Source organism: Molothrus aeneus, chromosome Z, assembly GCF_037042795.1.
Source record: "Molothrus aeneus isolate 106 chromosome Z, BPBGC_Maene_1.0, whole genome shotgun sequence".
NCBI classification, from domain to species: domain Eukaryota; kingdom Metazoa; phylum Chordata; class Aves; order Passeriformes; family Icteridae; genus Molothrus; species Molothrus aeneus.
In genome coordinates, this window is record NC_089680.1 from 61,196,323 (window position 1) to 61,214,342 (window position 18,020).

The 18,020-nt window shown below is 40.3% G+C and overlaps 1 protein-coding gene across 1 annotated transcript in view; it reads left to right on the forward strand.

Moving 5' to 3' along the window:
* The window catches only part of TRPM6 (transient receptor potential cation channel subfamily M member 6), an 84,586-nt gene that overhangs the window by 51,025 nt on the left and 15,541 nt on the right, over positions 1-18,020 (forward strand). Inside the window, exons 27-30 of the mRNA XM_066569794.1 lie at positions 905-2,040; positions 2,751-2,863; positions 3,781-3,907; positions 10,648-10,698. Coding sequence (XP_066425891.1) covers positions 905-2,040; positions 2,751-2,863; positions 3,781-3,907; positions 10,648-10,698 — 1,427 coding nt within the window. The remainder of the gene's footprint in view (positions 1-904; positions 2,041-2,750; positions 2,864-3,780; positions 3,908-10,647; positions 10,699-18,020) is intronic.

The window sequence follows — 18,020 nt, forward strand, 5'->3', positions numbered from 1 at the left end:
AGGTCTCATTTATTGGATAAATATATATCTGGGAAGGAAACACTCTTCACAGCATTGCATGACATTAATGCAATACATTAATTTAGATGAATAAAATGTTCCGGAACACTGGTCCTTTATTTGATATGGTAATGCCTTAATACTACATATTTTAGTTACTCTGTGACGAAGGAAAGAAATTACTACTGCATATTGCCTGCAGATAACTTACCATTATCTTAGTGATAAAGTAACAGAGAATATCTTCAGGAAATATGAAGATACTGATTTGGTTAAATGATTTAATTCCAGGCCAAGAAGTTCCTGCACTTTTCACTGGGTATTTGAGGATAATAAATAAGTCTTTGGTTTTTTGGGCAGTTCAATTTTACCTAAAGATAGCCAATGCCATAAGATGCATAGAATCTGCTTCTGTAGGCCAAATATGTTCTTGGGAAGACCTGTTTCTCAGCAGTCTCTAATATTTGAACAATGCAAGATTAAATTGAAGAGTTTGTGTGAGTCTTATCCTTCTCATGCTTGCACAAGAAATGTAAAATCAGGATGTCCAGCTGACATAAGTATACTTCATTTGCGTATATGTATGTATTCATATGCATATACCCAATGTAACCTGCCATCAATGTTTTAGTAGTTCTATGGCAATGAATGGGTATTACTAGGTAAGCAATTTTAAAATATATATTCCTTGAGCAAAATGTCTGTTTCCTTAAGAAACCCACTGGCAGTTTGGCTGGGTTTTGTCAAATACAGGTATTAACGGCAATGAAAGTCACAATTTAAAAAAACGCCCATTTGAAATGCTGAATTTTTGAAATTTATTAATGGTTTCTCTCATTATCTCTCCAACAGATGTAAAGATCTATGTTTTTGTATTTTAGTTATGTTTTCTTTTTCTACCTAGAGTGGAAGAGATGTTTCAACAACTTAAAGAAGTGCATGAGAAGGTATTTTATATCAAGGAGTCTTTACTCTCCCTGGACAGCCAGCTAGGACATTTGCAAGACCTGTCTGCCCTGACGGTGGACATTCTGAAAGTGCTTTCTGCTGTAGACACCTTGAAGGTGGAAGAAGCCTTACTGGCTGACACAAAACATCAAACCTGTAGGAAGCTGCCCCATAGCTGGAGCAATGCATTATATTCCAAGACCTTGAGCAGTCTGGAGGGCTTGTGTGACAAGAAATACCACTATTACAGCATGCCACCCTCCCTCTTACGGAGCTTGGTAAGGACTCAGTCTCCATCAGAGTGCAAACTCTTGAAGTCTGAGGGTAACAAGGTGGTAGAAGACAGCTCTCAGAAGGTAGAAATAGAAACAGATGCACTCACTTCAGGAGTATCCTCTGAGACTAAGTCGACTCCTAGGTATGGGCAGTTTTTGCTGGTGCCCCCTGACCATCAGGGAGGGTCTTTTCCTGAGGATGTCACCTTAAATTTGTCCTTTTTGAACACTGCTGCCAAGTACAAGGCTGAAGCATTCAGAGATGACCTGCAAAGTGGCATTGTGGTTCCTCAAAACTTGCCGGGTATCAGCTTCCTTGGCAAAGAGACAGAAGGTTGCCAATGGAGCCAGAGAGACTTTGTTACTCATTTGCCATCAGAAAAGATTGATGCTGCAGAAGCTGATCATCCTCTTGATCTCCAGCTACCACTGGATATTGAAGAAAGTGTAGCATCCCCCTGTGATGACAGGGAAGAAACTGAAGGTGGTTATGTGAACTGGGGATTCTCTGAAGGTGATGAAAAAGGAGTTTTCATCTCAGATTCAAAGAAGAAAGTCCTGTGCCTCCATTCCTCCTATGACAGGGATAACAATTGCCAGAACAATCCCACCAGGCATGTCCAGTTAAGTCATTCGAAGTCCTTCTCCTACAACTCTGTCAAGTCATGTCCCAGCAGCAGCATCTCTCAGAACAGGCTGAAGAGAAGCATCTCCTTCTGGATCAGCCCTGTCTGGAGGGACTGGAGTTTCTGCAGAAGCAGCAGCTTACCGTTCCCTAAGAAAGAGAGATCAGGAAAAGTCTGCAAGGCCATAGGAGGTAATTACAAAACATTAAATGTGTACAGTATCTTCTACTGGAGAGTCCAAGACATCACAAAAATGTTTGATTTGCACCCAGAAGGTATTAGATGCAGTGGAGGATGGGAGCTGAGAGTCCAGAGTTACCCTTTCACTTTGCTTGTGTGGGTCTGGGTGTTGGGAATATGCAAAGTGTGCCTGGTATCCAAGCTGCAACACACCTGTGTGCCAGCCACCCTGATCTGCCCCATCTCATGGAATTTCCATGTCTGTGGCTACACAGCCAGGTGGCAGAAGGACTGTGCTCACTCTGGGGAAGTCTCTTGCCCTGGGGATGCAAAGACAGAGTTGCAGGAATCAAAATACATTTCATGATCCTGTAGAGATATATTAGCAGTATCAGAGATGGGTGCATGGAGAATGAAAAGGCATACTTTTCTGTAGTCAGTCTAAATACCTCTCTGTCCCCCACCAGGTTTGCTTACCAAGTGTTAAAATACATCAGATTCAAGTTTTAATTATGAAGAGTAGACATGATGGATGACATTAGTTGTTTTATATCTTGTGATGGTGCACATCTTTGCATGGAACTGCTTGAGTACTGAGTTTGGTTATCACAACTCTTTCTCAGGTTGCTTTAGACATCTGCCAGTTGTCAGTCCTATCAGATTTTCCCTTAGTAAACAGAAATTCTATAGCTCAAAGATGTTTTTTGACTCTTTCCTGCAGAATCTTTAGGATCCTGTGAGCTACACCACAATGAGGCAACAAAAGCAAAACAGCAAAACAGAGACAGAAAGTCTGGGAGAGGAAAGAGGAATCAAAAACCTCTTCAGGTGCCGGTATGGGCAGATGCAAGAGAATTATATATCTCAAAATTGTCTTTTTCATTCCTTAAGAGCAGTTCTGCAGTGTCATTTAATTGAAAATGCAAACATTTAAAATGCTGCACACAAACTGCAGCATCTTCTGTGTGTATCTAGTTTTGGTTCAATTTTATTTTTTTTGGATGTGTGGGATTTCTGTTTTGAATTGCTGCCATCCAGGGACTTTGTTATATCATGCTGATACTGATTTTGTGGTGATTCTCAAGTGTAAATCAGTCGTTGCATTTCAGCTTTCAGGAGAACTTGTGGAGGCTTCATGTGATCTAGACTAGACTGAAGCAGTGACCATATCCAGGGGGGTCACAACTGTACTCAGGCAAGATAGGCCTCATAACATTTTCTCCTGCCTGCAAGAGTCCCATAGACTTTTCTCTGAATCCATCAAACATTTAGCACATTGCAGAAAGTATATTGATTGTGTATAGGTGTGGGGCAACTTTTGCAACTGAGTCTGTGTGTTCATAAATAAAAATCTATTTCTAGAGCCTATAAAGAAATTTCTAGGATCTTCATTATCTGGAAAGAATTATCACTGTTCAATGAGATGAATACTGAAGGCTAGTTTATTTACATAAGATACACATGTCAGCAAAGACTTGAACTTTGAAATCTAGTATCTCTCAAGGTATTAGGTCTCAAGGTTCAAACACCTTTAGAGAGTCTGAGACCACAGTACTTGCTAGACAAGAGCAACATGTCTTCTGCACTTTGTAACAAAACTGAGAAAATCTGTTTCTCAGTTGGGAGTACATTCATTCATTCACTGGCATTTCAGAGGTGCTCTGAAAGGCCACATCATAATGCTGTCAGAGGAACTGTAGAGATACTAGTCATCCTGTAAATTCTGTATTGTTTTGTCTGTGTCTTGGCAGGTGATTAGAGTGGATGATTGTCCCCAGAACACTCAAGTGAACTCAGAGCCTGCAGAAATCAATATCTGGGATGAGCAGGAGAAACACAGCAAGAATTGGCTCACCGTGTCTAATTTCAGTCAGCTAAGTATGTTACATGTTACACAAAGTGAATTTCAGAACAGCTTTCAAAAAGAAGCAGTAAATGTAATTCAGAAAATCCAAGTGTCATCCACCATTTTCACCTTATGGCATAATTTTTATGGAATTAGACTTAATTTGTCTTGATAATTTATGCAACATTGAAGAGGCAAAAGAGTCATAGGATGGATGGAAGATCAGGTGAATCTTTTTGGGACCACTGCCTGTCTTCCATGGGAGATAGCTGAGTGCTAATCCTTAGGAATGAGTAGGAAGAATGATGTCTTTGTCTTCTCTCCTGAAGTGTCTTCTAAAGTAACATCTTCCAAAGTGGCATCCGGGCTAATTGCAAAAAAATAAACTCATTATTTTTCAGGACATTTACCCTCACAGGCAGTGCCGTGATACTGTATTTGCTGGCAGATCCTCTGCCTGCATTATTCATTTCTCATTGCTCAGAAACATATCCTCCAAAGGGAAGAAATTAATTTTGTATTGTCTCTTTTGGAGTGAAAAGGAATGACATTCTGACCCTTCATTTAGTAATCCATCTCTTTCATTCTCAGAAATTCTATGCATCATTCATCTCATCTTTCAGCTTTGCTATGATGTGGCTCACTGGTTTCATCCTGTGAGCTGCTTGGAGAAGTACTAGACAGAGCTGTAGCTCACTACCACTCAGCATTCAGCCCTCAGAGGAGGTCTGTACTCCAAAGTCTGCTGAAAAAAGTGGAAATAGTATGTTTAGCCCTATGAAATTCTATCACTGTTTTTTTAACCCATTACACATTTACTGGGACAATATGTTGTATAGGTGTTTATTTTATAACACTGTGTAGCTACTTAGTTTATAGCAATAAAATTGTTCATTTACCCTCTCGAAATAGCTGACAGCTTCTCTTTTGACTAGGTTTGGAACGTCTCCATTACAAACACCAGAAAATTAAAAATCCAGACTTTGGTAGGCATACCATACCATTCTGTGATTACCTGAGGCATTCTCGAGAGGTAAGACCTAGGATTACACATCATAGTCCATAATTTTTGCTGGGATGAGCCCACAGTAGCTCTACAGTCATGCCTGGATTTGCCAATAGAGTTTCTTTGTCATGACATGCCTTTTTGAGAGATGAGAATCTTTGTTTTCTTCTGGAACAGTGTACATGTGGAAGTAAATGAATAATTTAACAGCTGCTCTACTAATACTCTCCTAAGATTATTGAAATACAACATTAAATTATTGAATCTTCCAGTGGTTCTGAATATGAGCTTAGTCACAAATAACACATGTTGATGTTTCATCAGGCAATGAGTGAGCACACAACTTGGTCTTGAACTAGTTGATGGGCAGAATGGATTTGAAGAAAATTATGGAGAGTTAACTACATAGCACTCACTTTTCCACACAGTCGTTTCTTACAAAAGGGTGGATAAATATTGATAATAATTGCAAAGCATGGATTTTTTTAACCATTGTCTTATAAAAATTGTATTTTATTATTTACCAGAATTAATCTGCAGCTCTGTAATCTAAAGTTTCTCTTCCTGTGTGAAACTAATATAGGCTCCTTGAATTTGATGGAGCTAGACCAATTTATATTTCCTGAAGGCTTGAACAGGAATCTGGGTTGTGGAAACCACTACCTGTTTTAAAATTATGTAGCTAATAGAAGAAATGGAATAGCTAATCAAAGAAAATGTACCATTCATTAAATTTTATAGGAATATCTCAGAGGAATGAAAGGAAATTACCAAAGAATAAATTAAGAAAAGGAAATGTGAGCGTGTGAGCGAATCCTTTCCTCTTTCTTTTCAAGAGCACCAAAGCACCCTTCCTTGTTGATTTCACTTATAGGACTTTTGGTTATTAAAATGGAGTTCTTTCAAAGACTAGCTTATTTTTCACTGAAAATGTTGTCATTTTCTTTTTTTTTAGGAATAAAAATGAAACAGGTAATTTCAGTTACGCTGTTCTGAGTGTTGAGGAACTTGAATCCCATATACCTTGGATGAGAGCTTTAATGTTTTAATTTAAAAAAATGTTGGGGTTTTGTATGAAAAAGTGACGAGAGAGAGAAATAGAAATGAATTTGCTGATTTTGTATTCTGTAAAACTGAAACTTGGACTCAAAATCAATACATCTTTTAATTGTGAATCACAGGAGCAGCCAGGCAAAATAAAGTCAGGAAAACTCTGTGAGGTAACCAAGTAATCTGGTGTTTCATAGCTCATATTAAGATATATTTGGATAAGACACAAGTGTGATATTTTTTAAATTGTAAAAGAACCCATTCTGCTGATTAATAGCAGTATTGGAGTTATGTTGAAAACAGTTGTTTCTGAAACATCATACTCTTTATTCTTCCGAGGTACAGCCTCCAGTATCCACTGAATTGTTGTGCCTCTGTCTGGACTATGAAAGCTTATATTTACACTGAGATGTAACAAAGTTTCTGTATCCAACTGTTCCACTTGGAGAATAATGTATTTTAAAGATATGTATCTTTCTGAAAGTGAAGCTTCTCACTCATGGCATACCAGGGATTCAGAAATCCCACTTGATAGGAAGCAGAGAGCAAAGGAAGGGGTGTGTAGGAAGCTTTTGGTAAAGACTTTCTCGTCTTCAAAGCAAGGTACCTGTTCAAAATATGAGAGAAATTTAAAAAAAATTAAAGTTTATGCAAGTTTCAGTTTAAATTAAAAGTTGAATTTTACTTGATTCATCTTTAAACTTAGCTGTCCTTAAAATTTTGTGTGTGTGTGTGTTTTGAGGATTGAAATTGGTGTGAATACTATTGAGAAGAAAAATTCCATTTCTTACTACCATATTAGGAGGACCTGGCTGGCCCATTTTTTCCTAATATGGCTTGAAGTTTAAAAGATTATTTGAGCATTTCTTTAAATATAAGACCTTGAAAATATGTGATCTAAATATCCCTGGAAAGCTGCTCAGTGTGTTACGTTCTTCTGTTCCAGGGCTTATTTTCAACAACAGTAAAGGTTATGCCTACACTGGAATTTTCCAACATAAAGAAAGTTCTCTAATACTGTGCCTATTAGAAGACCTTTAACCAGCTTTGTGAGTGTATGGAGATATAGGTGGTGACCTGAGTATTTAATTAAAATTTCTGGAGACAACATGGAAAATGGCAATGTGAGCAAGTTATTTCCATTTTAGTGTAGGTATGGCAGTGCTATGATACACCTGCTGTCAGGGTCATTATTCATGTTAACAAAAATCATATCAACAACTTTCTCAGCATTGTACCTTCTTGAGCTGTGCGATGTGAATATGATAAAGATGTCCACATTTTACTGGTAAAATTGTCTTTCTTTTTTTAGGATTTCAGTAATAGCGTATCTGGAAATATCAAGAAAAGTAATCTGAACAGGAACTCCTCGTATGTATCATTAGTATGTTAAGATTCACCACAGGTTTTCAGAAAGAGATGTCTGTAGTGTCTGCAGGTTTCCATTTCAGTTCCGCAATATACTCAGGATGACAAATTCCTGAGACATGGAGAGTTAAGGCCATTCAGTATATTTAAGTTTATTTAAAGGAAATCTTACTAATGGAGATCAAAGAGATCCATTTAAAAAAGTGTATGATTTTAGGTGGAATAGACCCTTTCTAATTCTAACAATAATTGAATTTTCTAATTCTGTCACTAAGATGACAGCTGGACCTGATGATTTACAAAGTATTTTCCAGCCTTAATGATTCTATGATTCTCTGGTGATTCCATGGTTCTATGGCCATAGCATCTTTAATTAGCCCTTTTTCCAATCTAGTTAGCATGAAAAACTGTATTTTCTTTTGCTGTGCAATTGCATGTTTTATTTTTTAATAATTGCAATGCTAGCATCTCCTGAAAACTTGTCTCATTGACTGATTCATCTCTTTTGTACATTTACTAAATATTTAGCTCAGTTTTCTTCATGCATTTTCAGAAGTTATAAAGCTTTGATTATATTTATTAAAAGTATACTGGTTTCACAAGTGGTTTCCATTTCTTGTGATGCTTTTGATTTTTTTCCCAGATTGATTAATCATTATCATAATATTAGTAGGATTTTTGCTACATGCAGAGCTATCTTTATGCTCCTTTTCCTTCCTATTTTCATCAGTTTCTTCTAGACTTCTGTTTTGTTTTTGGTTTTTTTTTTTTTTTGTTTTGTTTTGTTTTTTGTTTTTTTTTTTTTTCTTTTCAGCACTGAGCAGGTAATTAGTAGAAGATACTAAAAAGCTGTCACATCTCACCATGGGGAGAAGAGTTACTGGGAGTTTTATGCATACTCTGTGTGTGTTTGGGCCAGAGGAGCGGGGTTGGGTGTTCTGCTGCTGTTGTGGGTTTGGGGTTTTTAGGGTGTTTTTTCTTTTTTCTTTTTTTACACCCCACCATTTATAGAGAGTAGACAAACTGCACACTTACCAGCAGGATGTAGGGGCTGTTGAGTGGCCTGAATCTGTTGCTTAGTCTGTTGTCTTCAGTGGGATATCTCTGGTCTATGAGGTGAATCACATCTTCTGTGCTCTTAACAAAGACTGCTTTAATGTAGCAGTGCTTTTGCAATCAGACTTGTTAATCCAAAGAATCACCAATTCTTATAAATTTTAAAAGTATGTTCTTGTACGAGGAATGGTAATGACAAAAGTAACTGTTAATGCATCTCAGCATTGACTAAAAACGAGCAGTTGTGTGTGTGATTGAAAACTCTGTAACTGATACTGCTATTGCAGTGTAAAAGATATGAATAACAGTGCAGACTCAAGAGCAGTTCAACATAAAGCAGAGAAAGAAACACGTAGAGAAATTTGTCAGTTCTTCAATGCCTGAAGATTATTTGCTCATGGCTTTGTTGAACAAAATTCACTGAGGGTTATTTTGCCTTAAGATTGCTGAGTCACATATGATCCATGTATACTAGTTTTTGCTTAATGACAGAAATAAATGCTGGATTAAAATATCAAATATTTGCTTTTAAACAGATTGAGATCTCCAGAGGAAACTGACAGTAAGTTTTTTATTGGTTGTCATTCATTTTAATTCCCATCTGCAATTCTCATGAAGACAATTCTGAAGCACAAAATCCAAAAAGAAGTTAATTTACTGTAGTTGAAGATTATAGCACAGATATTGTTTCCTGTGTTAATTTTTTACTTTAAAGTGAATGATTTTTTATGAGAAACATGTTCTTCTCATAACAACTGCATAATGTTAAAAGAAAAAGATTTATTTTCACTCTAGTCTGACCAGTAATGTTGTCCTTTCAGCAGGAAGAAACTCTTTAAGATGCTGCTGCTTTGATCCTTAACAGTCCAAGTGATCTCCTGGGTTAAACCAGGGTGTATGTCTGAAGTTATAAGATTTTTAATGTATGCTTGATTTTTCAAATTGCAATTATTTGTAATACTTCTAGTTGGGTTGTCTACCTGGAATTGTGAAATCTGTGAAGGACTGAATTTATTATGAAATGCCCAATGAAGAAATTCAAGGTTTTAGTGAGGAATCAGTTTGCTCCTCAAAAGCAGAGTGCTAGTGTGGTATTTGTTGTGTTTTTGTTCATCTCTCAGTTTTCCTGGCATGACACTTAGCTGTAAGAGGCTGAGCAGCTGGCACCTATCTGTTTTTGAGATTAGCTGTGGTGCAGGAATCAATTGCTCCTAGTCTTATCTCCACTGCAAGTGATGCTCTTTGTGGGTCCATCTGTGCCCAGAACACTGCAGTGCTGAAGCATTCTGCTGCAAGCAAACTGAGTTGTAAGGCTGCTCTCTAGAGCACACCATTCTTTTGATTAAAATCCAGTTTTCCTATTCTCAAAAGGCCCCTTTTCATGTTTTGTTTTTTATGCAACACGCAAAATGCTGCAAAAGTAGATGGGTCCAGCAAGAAAAAAATCACAAGGGACTTTGAATCACTAAGAGGAGTGAAAAATGCTGACCCTTCCCCCAGTATCCATAGATGTTTTCATGTAAGATCAATTTCACTAGATAAGGGGCTAAAAGCAAATGGAATACACCAAGAAGAAAAGTGTAAAGTTCAAAAAATTTTGGTGAACATTGTTTTGATTATGTAAGTTTTTGAAAATTAATAGTAGTACAGTATATATAGATACTAAAATCTGGCATTTTGAATTATGGTTTTCCAGGACAACAAAATTATTTCATCTAATTAATGAAAATGTGTTCCTTTTTCTTAGTTGTATTAAAAAGGCTTTTTTATAAAGCAAACATTTTTGGACCAAAATTGATCTGTCTGAGCATATGTAACCACCAAAAATGTTTGTCTGCTTATATTTTAACAGCACTTTGGATGCTGTGGGTTAATGGGAAAGTATTATTATAGTTTTGGTGCAATAGTACAGTTAATGGAATACTTAATGGAGGATGGAGTTGGAAAACATGTCTTTGGGAGGCCATGAAGCACAGTGGATAGTAAAATGCTTTTGATATCCATGGGGTCTAGCTGGCTTAACATGTCCTTTAGGTTAATATATGATTTTCCGCACAATTTCCTTGAACAAATAAGTCGTCTGCCTACATTACACTGACAACTGAAATTTGGCAGTATACAGTACATGATAAAGTAGTTAAATCCCATAAGTCATTCTCCTCTTTAGAATGCTGAGTCAGCAATTCTGATTAATCTGTTTTGTGACAAACTCTGGGATGGAAGGAATTTTAAAATACTGCATTTGTGTCTGCTATAATAATTAATATAACAATCTTTTAAACATTATTTCAGATATCTTCTCCTGCTTGAAAACATCTCAAGATTTGCATCTTCACTACTCAGGTAAGCAGGAGACACAAGAATGACAGCTGAGGAATTTAAGAAATTAAAACAAACATTAGTTGTCCCGTTGTCATCCACTGTGATCTTCATTTTGAGGACTTGCACAATTGCCCACTGCTAAGAAGGTTCTGTCTTAATTCATGTCTAACACCCCAATGAAAGGATTTTTGATTTTTTTTTTCTGTTGATAATTGCTTCATTCTGGGTATTTATGGCAAATCCAGAGCAGAATGTAGATAATCACTTTCAAGATATTAGTGGAAATCATGAATACAAGTCAGCTTCCTGAGCAGGCTGAAGAGGCACTACTAGTTTGTTTATAGCTGTCAGTCTCCTCACACCTCCCAAACCCTCCTTGGTACTTTCTGGAGTTCTTTTCTTCAGTTAATTGGTCCTGTACTACCTAATCTGTGTTTGTATATTTATGAACTCCCGAAAATCTGGCAGGGAATAAATCCTTTGAATGTTAATTTCCTGTAGTCCTGCCTTTTCCCAGGCTGAGTCTGCACGGATTTTCCCACAAGGCCTAGATGTCAGTTTTTTCAGGAGGAGAAGAGAGCAGAAATTGCCAGTAGATGTCACCATTGCCCACAGGACTTGGCCTCCGGGACAGGCAGGGCTGGAATAAACCAAAACGGCTAGCAGCCTTCTTAGGTCCAAAATCTAGAGAGTTTTCACTGGGAATAACACCTCCTGGCTTGCAATCAACAGTAGAGACATAGTTTCTCTGGCATGGTGGCATTGTTGCAGGTATTGATTTGTTGTTTGTCAGGCGGGCTATTTGAATTGATGTTGGATTTTTTAGCGCAGATGGAAGTGGTTTCCCTTTTGAGCTGACAAATGTCTTCAGAGGTTTTCAGTGTATGTTTTCTTTCTGCAGGAAAATTAGGACAGAATTTAGCCAACTAGGCCCAAAAATCCTGCAATAGAATTCTGTACCATTTACTGCTTTTGTGTTATTCTTGCTATCAATTTGAGAAAGCAAATATAATCCTGCCTCTCTGCAGGATTATAACCAAAAGAACTAGATCTTTGTCCCAAGTTTGGCAGCTGCTGCATGTCCATGTCACATGGCTTCTCAAAGTTCCAGAGAGACTACTGGCAGGGTCTGACAGATGGTATGGATTTTAGCAGCTCCTCTGTTCACATCCTTCTTCCTGCTATGCATGGATTTCATGATCAGTGTGCTCTTAGTGCAGCACCAAAGGAAGATCTTGTTTTTCAGTGCATGCTCCAACACTGTTCAGACATAGTAACCAACTCCTGTTGAATTTGGTATGTGTAAACAACCTTAAACTGGAGTATGAAGTGCAGATCTTCTCAAATGGGGACCCCAGTTCATAGGGTGGATGTGTCATGGGTGCCCTTTGCTCTGCCCTTCTGGACTCAATAATCTCCAATTACATCTTGCTTAAAGAGGTAATCTTAAAAGAAGGATAGCTGCTGACAAACTCCCTAAGTTCCATAATCTCCAGAGTTTGTTACCATGGCTTTTTTGTTCCTCTGCAAAGAAACACAGCTCTACTGTGGTTAACTCTCTGCTTTGGTTCACTCTCTGCTTTGGACGATGCTTTTGCCTTCATCCATTGACAGTCAGAACAGTGGCATCCAGGTTGCTTCCTACTTCTAGGAGTGCCTTGTTTTAAATCTCCCTCCCCCTTCCTGATAACTCAGTCATGGTAAAGACAAATCCATAAGTATTTGGTTGGCTCTCTGAAGTTTTGAAGGTGTTTGCCTGAGAAATATGCTGCAAGTTAGGGAGATATAACAATGTTACTGATGTTATTTTGGCAAGAAGCCTGAATGAAGAAACAGTACTCTGTGCAGGGGAAGTCTGGATTTTCCTGTCACACCTTGCTAAATCTTCAGGTGCTTCTAACCCTGACCAGGCAGACAATGAAGGCAGCTGGAGTCAAGACATCTCATCAGCACAGTGTGAGTGTGTGTTGCTGTACTGGAGTTGGCAGGAGCAGGATGCAGAAGCAGCCCTTTGTGAAAGGAGGAGGATGAGAAGATAGCAGAAGTCCTTCTAGGCAGGTTGCAAGGGGCTTTCCCAGAGAGCCTGCTTCTTTGGAAGGAGGGAATTTATGAACAGGGTGAGATACGATGGGTCGGTATCCGGCCAGATGGGGTCATGGCTAGGTCCTGACAGTTATTCAGTACCAATTCACATAATTTTCTGGTGATGGAGAATGGAGTCCCTTCATGTTGGGGTAGTGGAGGTTCACTTGTTTGTTGGTTTCTCTATAGTGAGTATTCGTGTGTGAATTGTTTGCCTCTCTTGTACCCTCTGTTATAAATTCTGCTGCTGTTACTTTCACTTTCCTATTTCATTGCTGTTTCCATTTGTCAGTTCCAGTAAATTGACCTTATATAAACCCATGGTTTTTAACTGTTGTGTCTCCAATCCTCTCCATTCCATAGCTGGGAGGAGAGGGAGGGAAATGAGCAAGCAGTGTTTGGTCTGGAATGTTTCAGTGGGAACAGTGATGTGGGGAGCACCATTCCTAAACCACAAAAACCTTATTTGGTGTTTCACGTGAAACATGAGGAGCTGAGATAACCACAGATCTGGTAAGAGTGGGTGGTAAACAAGTACTTGTTGTATTAGGTATGTCACCTAACCCTGTATGTTTCAGTGTAGGCACTATGTGCCCATTGAGGTGCTCCTTTTTGACGCTGGCAAGGGTGGTTATTTACAGACATGAACAAGATGGGGCTGCTGTGGAAAGCGCCTCGAGCTGTTTATTTTTTAGCATCAGTCTCATTACATTATTATGACAACGGGAAGATGCCAGCAGCTCACAATCCAGGCAGCAGGCCAAAAAACTTAATGTTACAACTTACTTTATAAGCTTCTTGACCAATCACACAAAGCAAAAGCATATTGACAGTAGTTCAATCACCATAAACACACGTACCTTTGGTTAAAACAATGCTTGTTTATTTCAAATACAATACCTGCTTGTAAGGCTTAAAACGCAATGCACAGAGCTCCATTATTAAGCTTTAACCTTCCTAATATCTTGCTAGATAAACTTTCTGCAGCTTAGAGAGCTATTCAGACAAGCATTAATACACAGGCCATTGTTCTATTTGCCATTGCTTTTTCTACAGTTTAAATAATTTTTCTGACCTAACTCATGGCTGTTGCTTTAGCTCTACTCATAGTCCTGCTGTATCTGAGGCCTGCCTTTTGCAGCTTTCCCCAAAACCCTCTAATTTTCCCTCTAATTTTGTGGATTCCCACACCTTTTCAGAGCAGGGAGAGGGATCAGGATTGCTTTGTTGCTGAACTGTGTGATATCAGCTTACGAAATGATAGCTTCAAGAGCAGTGAGGGTCATTTGTGATGTATATTCAGTGTTGGTCTTCTATCCTTACCTCAGGCACTGCCTTTAGGAAACCATTAACCATGTCCTGGCCTGTAGCAGGCACAGCATTTCCAGCTGGTCAAGGGACATGATTGTCCTGCTCTGCTGTGCAGTGGTGTGAGGTCTCACCTTGAGTTCTGTGTGCAGTTTGGGCACCACAACATGAAACAGACATTAAGCTGTTACAGAGCATCCAGAAGAGGGCCATGAGGCCTGGAGCAGAAGCCTTGTCAGGAGCTGCTGAGGTCAGCAGCTGTCTGTTCAGCCTGGAGAAGAGGAGACTGAAGGTTGACTTCACTGCTGTCTTCACCATCCTCATGGAGGGAAGCAGAAGGGCAGGTACTGATCTCTTCACTCTTGTGACCAGTGGCAGGACTCAATGAACTGGCATGAAACTGAGTCAGAGGTTAATTAGTCAGGTTTGAGCTAGATATCAGGAAAAGGTTTTTCACCTGGGGAGTGTTTGGGCACTGGAACAGGCTCCTCATGGAAGCAGTCATAGCACCAAGCCTGACAGAGCTCACAAAGAACTTGGAGGCACACAGTGTGGCTCTCAGGCACAGGGCCAGAATTTGGACTTGATGATCCTAATGGGTCTGCTTCCTAATGGGTCCCTCTGCATATTGTATGATACTGTGTTTCTGTAATAATTGTACCCAGTCTGTGAGCAGAACAGGGATTATTTTCCCCAGCTTTTCACTCCTTTTTCCTTCTTGAGACCAGTTACAACAGCTTTGGAGGATTTAAAATTCCCTTTGGATATTACGGAAATCATGCTTTCGTTGCTAAGTCTGCCACGTCTCTTCAGTGCAGTCTTACACCCTGATTAGAAGAAGGGATTCTTAAGAGGGCTTTTCAGAGATCTACCCTGAGGGTGGATAGTCATGATTGGTCTGTGATGTGGGAGAAAATGGGCCAGCTTTTGAAGGATTATTCTGCTCCAATGGCTTGGAAGTTCACCCCTGAACAACTACAGGACCCTGTTAAAGTGGCAGAATATTTGAAAGAAAAATGCTGTGGCAGTTACAGAGAAACACAGAGTTCTGCAATGTCCAGGGCCCTGTTTACTCTTTATCCGACACTGCTCTCAACACTAGACTGCACCCTCAGGGGGAAGAAGAGGAAAGCAGAACAACAGGCACTGTGGCCACTCAAACTTCAGCTGAACCCCAGGAACAACCCATGATGGTACCAGTTGTTCCTATACAAAAGAAGAAATTCAAGCCCAGACAAGTTTGCATACTGAAGAGGAAGCAGGGCCCTCAGAATGGGAAGAAGAAATGGAGAAAATCATCCCCTAGCTACAAGGTATGAAAATTTTTCAGCCACCAATCAGGAGAGTCCCTGCTGACCTGGTGGCTCTGGTGTTGGTGTATCACAGCCCATGATACGAAACTCTATGGTAATGCAACCAATCAGCTGGGATCCCTGTCCCAGGATATGGGCATTGACAAAGGGATTGAGGATAGAGCAGAAACTCTCAGTGGCAACTTCTGTCAAGTGTGAGGGAATGGTGACTACTTAGCTCTGGCAATATGAAGATCATCTTTTTTTTCTGCCCTACTGGCCTGCACCTTGGCTGTGGAAAGGTCTCTCTGGAGGACCTCCCTGCCACTGAGGGAGTCAACATCTCCTTCCATTTTTTGTCATCTGTGAATTTGCCTAGTAGTCCATCAAGCAAGATGAAGAGGAAATTCACCATGCCTTACCAGTATGGACCAGAGTCTCTGCTATTGGGAGCAAGTACCCCCATATTCAAGAGAGGGTACACACCATGAGGCAACCTGGGTTTTTTCTGTGTGTGACCATGGAGAGGGCATGAAGAAGTGAGATGGAAAACCCACCTCTGCCCTAGCAGCTGAAGTATGTGAGTTGAAAGGAAGAACAACCACCAAATGTCACTCTAGTTTCCAGAATGTCCTCAGACAGAATAGGAGGGCTGGTGTTACTTTCAGTCCTCTTGAAGGGACTTTCAGCTTGTATTTACAAGAAGTGAACCGTTCTTTGACCAGAGTTAGAGGGGTCTTTCATTCAGCCAGGTCCTTCCTCGTCCAGGGGAAAGGGACAATCAGATCTATTGGACTCTGTGGATGTCATGGCCTTGGCTCATCAGACTCACAAGAGTATTGGGCTTTACTTGACCCCAGAGTACAATGTACCTTGATGCCATCAAGATATTGAGGGGCAAAATCCATCTCTATTTCTGGGGTGACGGGGGGATCCCAACACATGACTGTACTGGAAGCTGAAGTGACTCTGGCTGGGAACAAATGGCAAACACGCCCCACTGTGACTGGCCCAGAGGCCCTGTGCATCCTGGGCACAGATTGCCTCAGGAGAGGGTATTTCAATGACCCTAAAATTAGGCTTTTGGGACAGCCGTAGAGACAGAGGAAGTTGGGCGACTGAACCTCTTGCCTAGTCTCTCAGAGGACCCCTCTGCTGTGAGGTGGCTGAGGATTGAAGAAGAACAGGTACTGATGGCTGCCACAAAAGTGCAGTATCAGCAATATCACACCAACCAGGACTCCATGACCCCATCCATGAGGTGATTCTTGAGCTGCAGAGTCAGGGAGTGGCCAGCAAGACTTGCTCACTCTTTTATGACCCTAATTGGCCAGTATGTAAGTCCAGTGGGAATGGAGACTGACAGTGGACTACCACGGCCTGAAGGAAGTCACACCACCACTGTGCACTGCTGTGCCAGACGTGCTGGAACTTCAGTATGAGCTGGAGTCCAGGACAGCAAAGTGGTGTCACCATCAATATTGCAAATGTGTTTTTCTCTATTCCTTTAGCAGTAAAGGGCAGTCCACAGTTTGCTTTCACTTGGAGGGATGTCCAGTACACCTGGAACCAGCTGCCCAAGAGGTGGAAATACAGCCACAGTATTTGTGTTGGACTGATCTAGACTGCTCTGAAAAGGGAGAGGCTCCAGAACATTTGCAATACATTAATGAGATCAACTTGTGAGACAACACAGCAGAGGAAGCTTTTGAGAATGGGGAGAAGATAATTCAAATCATCCTGAAGGCCAGTCGTGCCATAAGTCAAAGTAAGGTTTGTGCTGGAAATTCAGTTTTCAGAAGTAAAATGGCAGGATGGACATTGTCAGATTCCAATGGACATAGTCAGCTAAATAGCAGCTATGTCCCCACCAAGCAGCAGCAAGGACACACAGACTGTCCTACATACTGTGAATTTTTGGCAAATGCATAGTCCATATTAGAGTCAGATTGTGAGTTCTCTCTATCTTGTGACTCAGAAGAAGAATGATTTCAAATGGGATCCTGAACAACAACAAGCTCTTAAACAAATTAAACAGGAGATTAATTTGTAGCAGTAGCCCTTGGGCCAGTTAGGACTGGACAAGATGTGAAAACTGCTCTACACTGCAGATGAGGAGAATGGTCCTTCCTGGAGTCTCTGACAAAATGCACCCATGGAGGCTTGAGAATGATCCTTGTGGTTCTGGAGTCAAGAATACAAAGGACTCATAGCCCACCACACTCCAACTGAAAAAGACCCTGGCAGCTCATGAAGATGTTTGAGCTTCTTCAGAAGTGTTTGGCACCAAAGCACAGCTCCTCCTGGCACCCTGACTGCCAGTGCTGGGCTGGATGTTCAGAGAGGAAAGTCCCGCCACGGATCATGGCACTGATGACACATGGAATAAGTGCATCACTCAGATCACACAACAAGCTTCAACAGGAAATCCCAAGCACCCAGGAATCTTGGAAGTCATCACAAATTGGCTCAAAGATGAAAATTTTGGAATATCTTTGGAAGCAGGGGAGGGAAAGGTGACTTGTGCTGAGGATGTCCCAGCATTTAACCAGTTACCAGAAAATGAAGTTATATGGTCTCTTCACTGATGTTCCCTGCTCTATTGGAGGGTGCTCCCATCAAAACCAGAAAGCTGCTGTATGAAGTCCTACACGGTGAGTC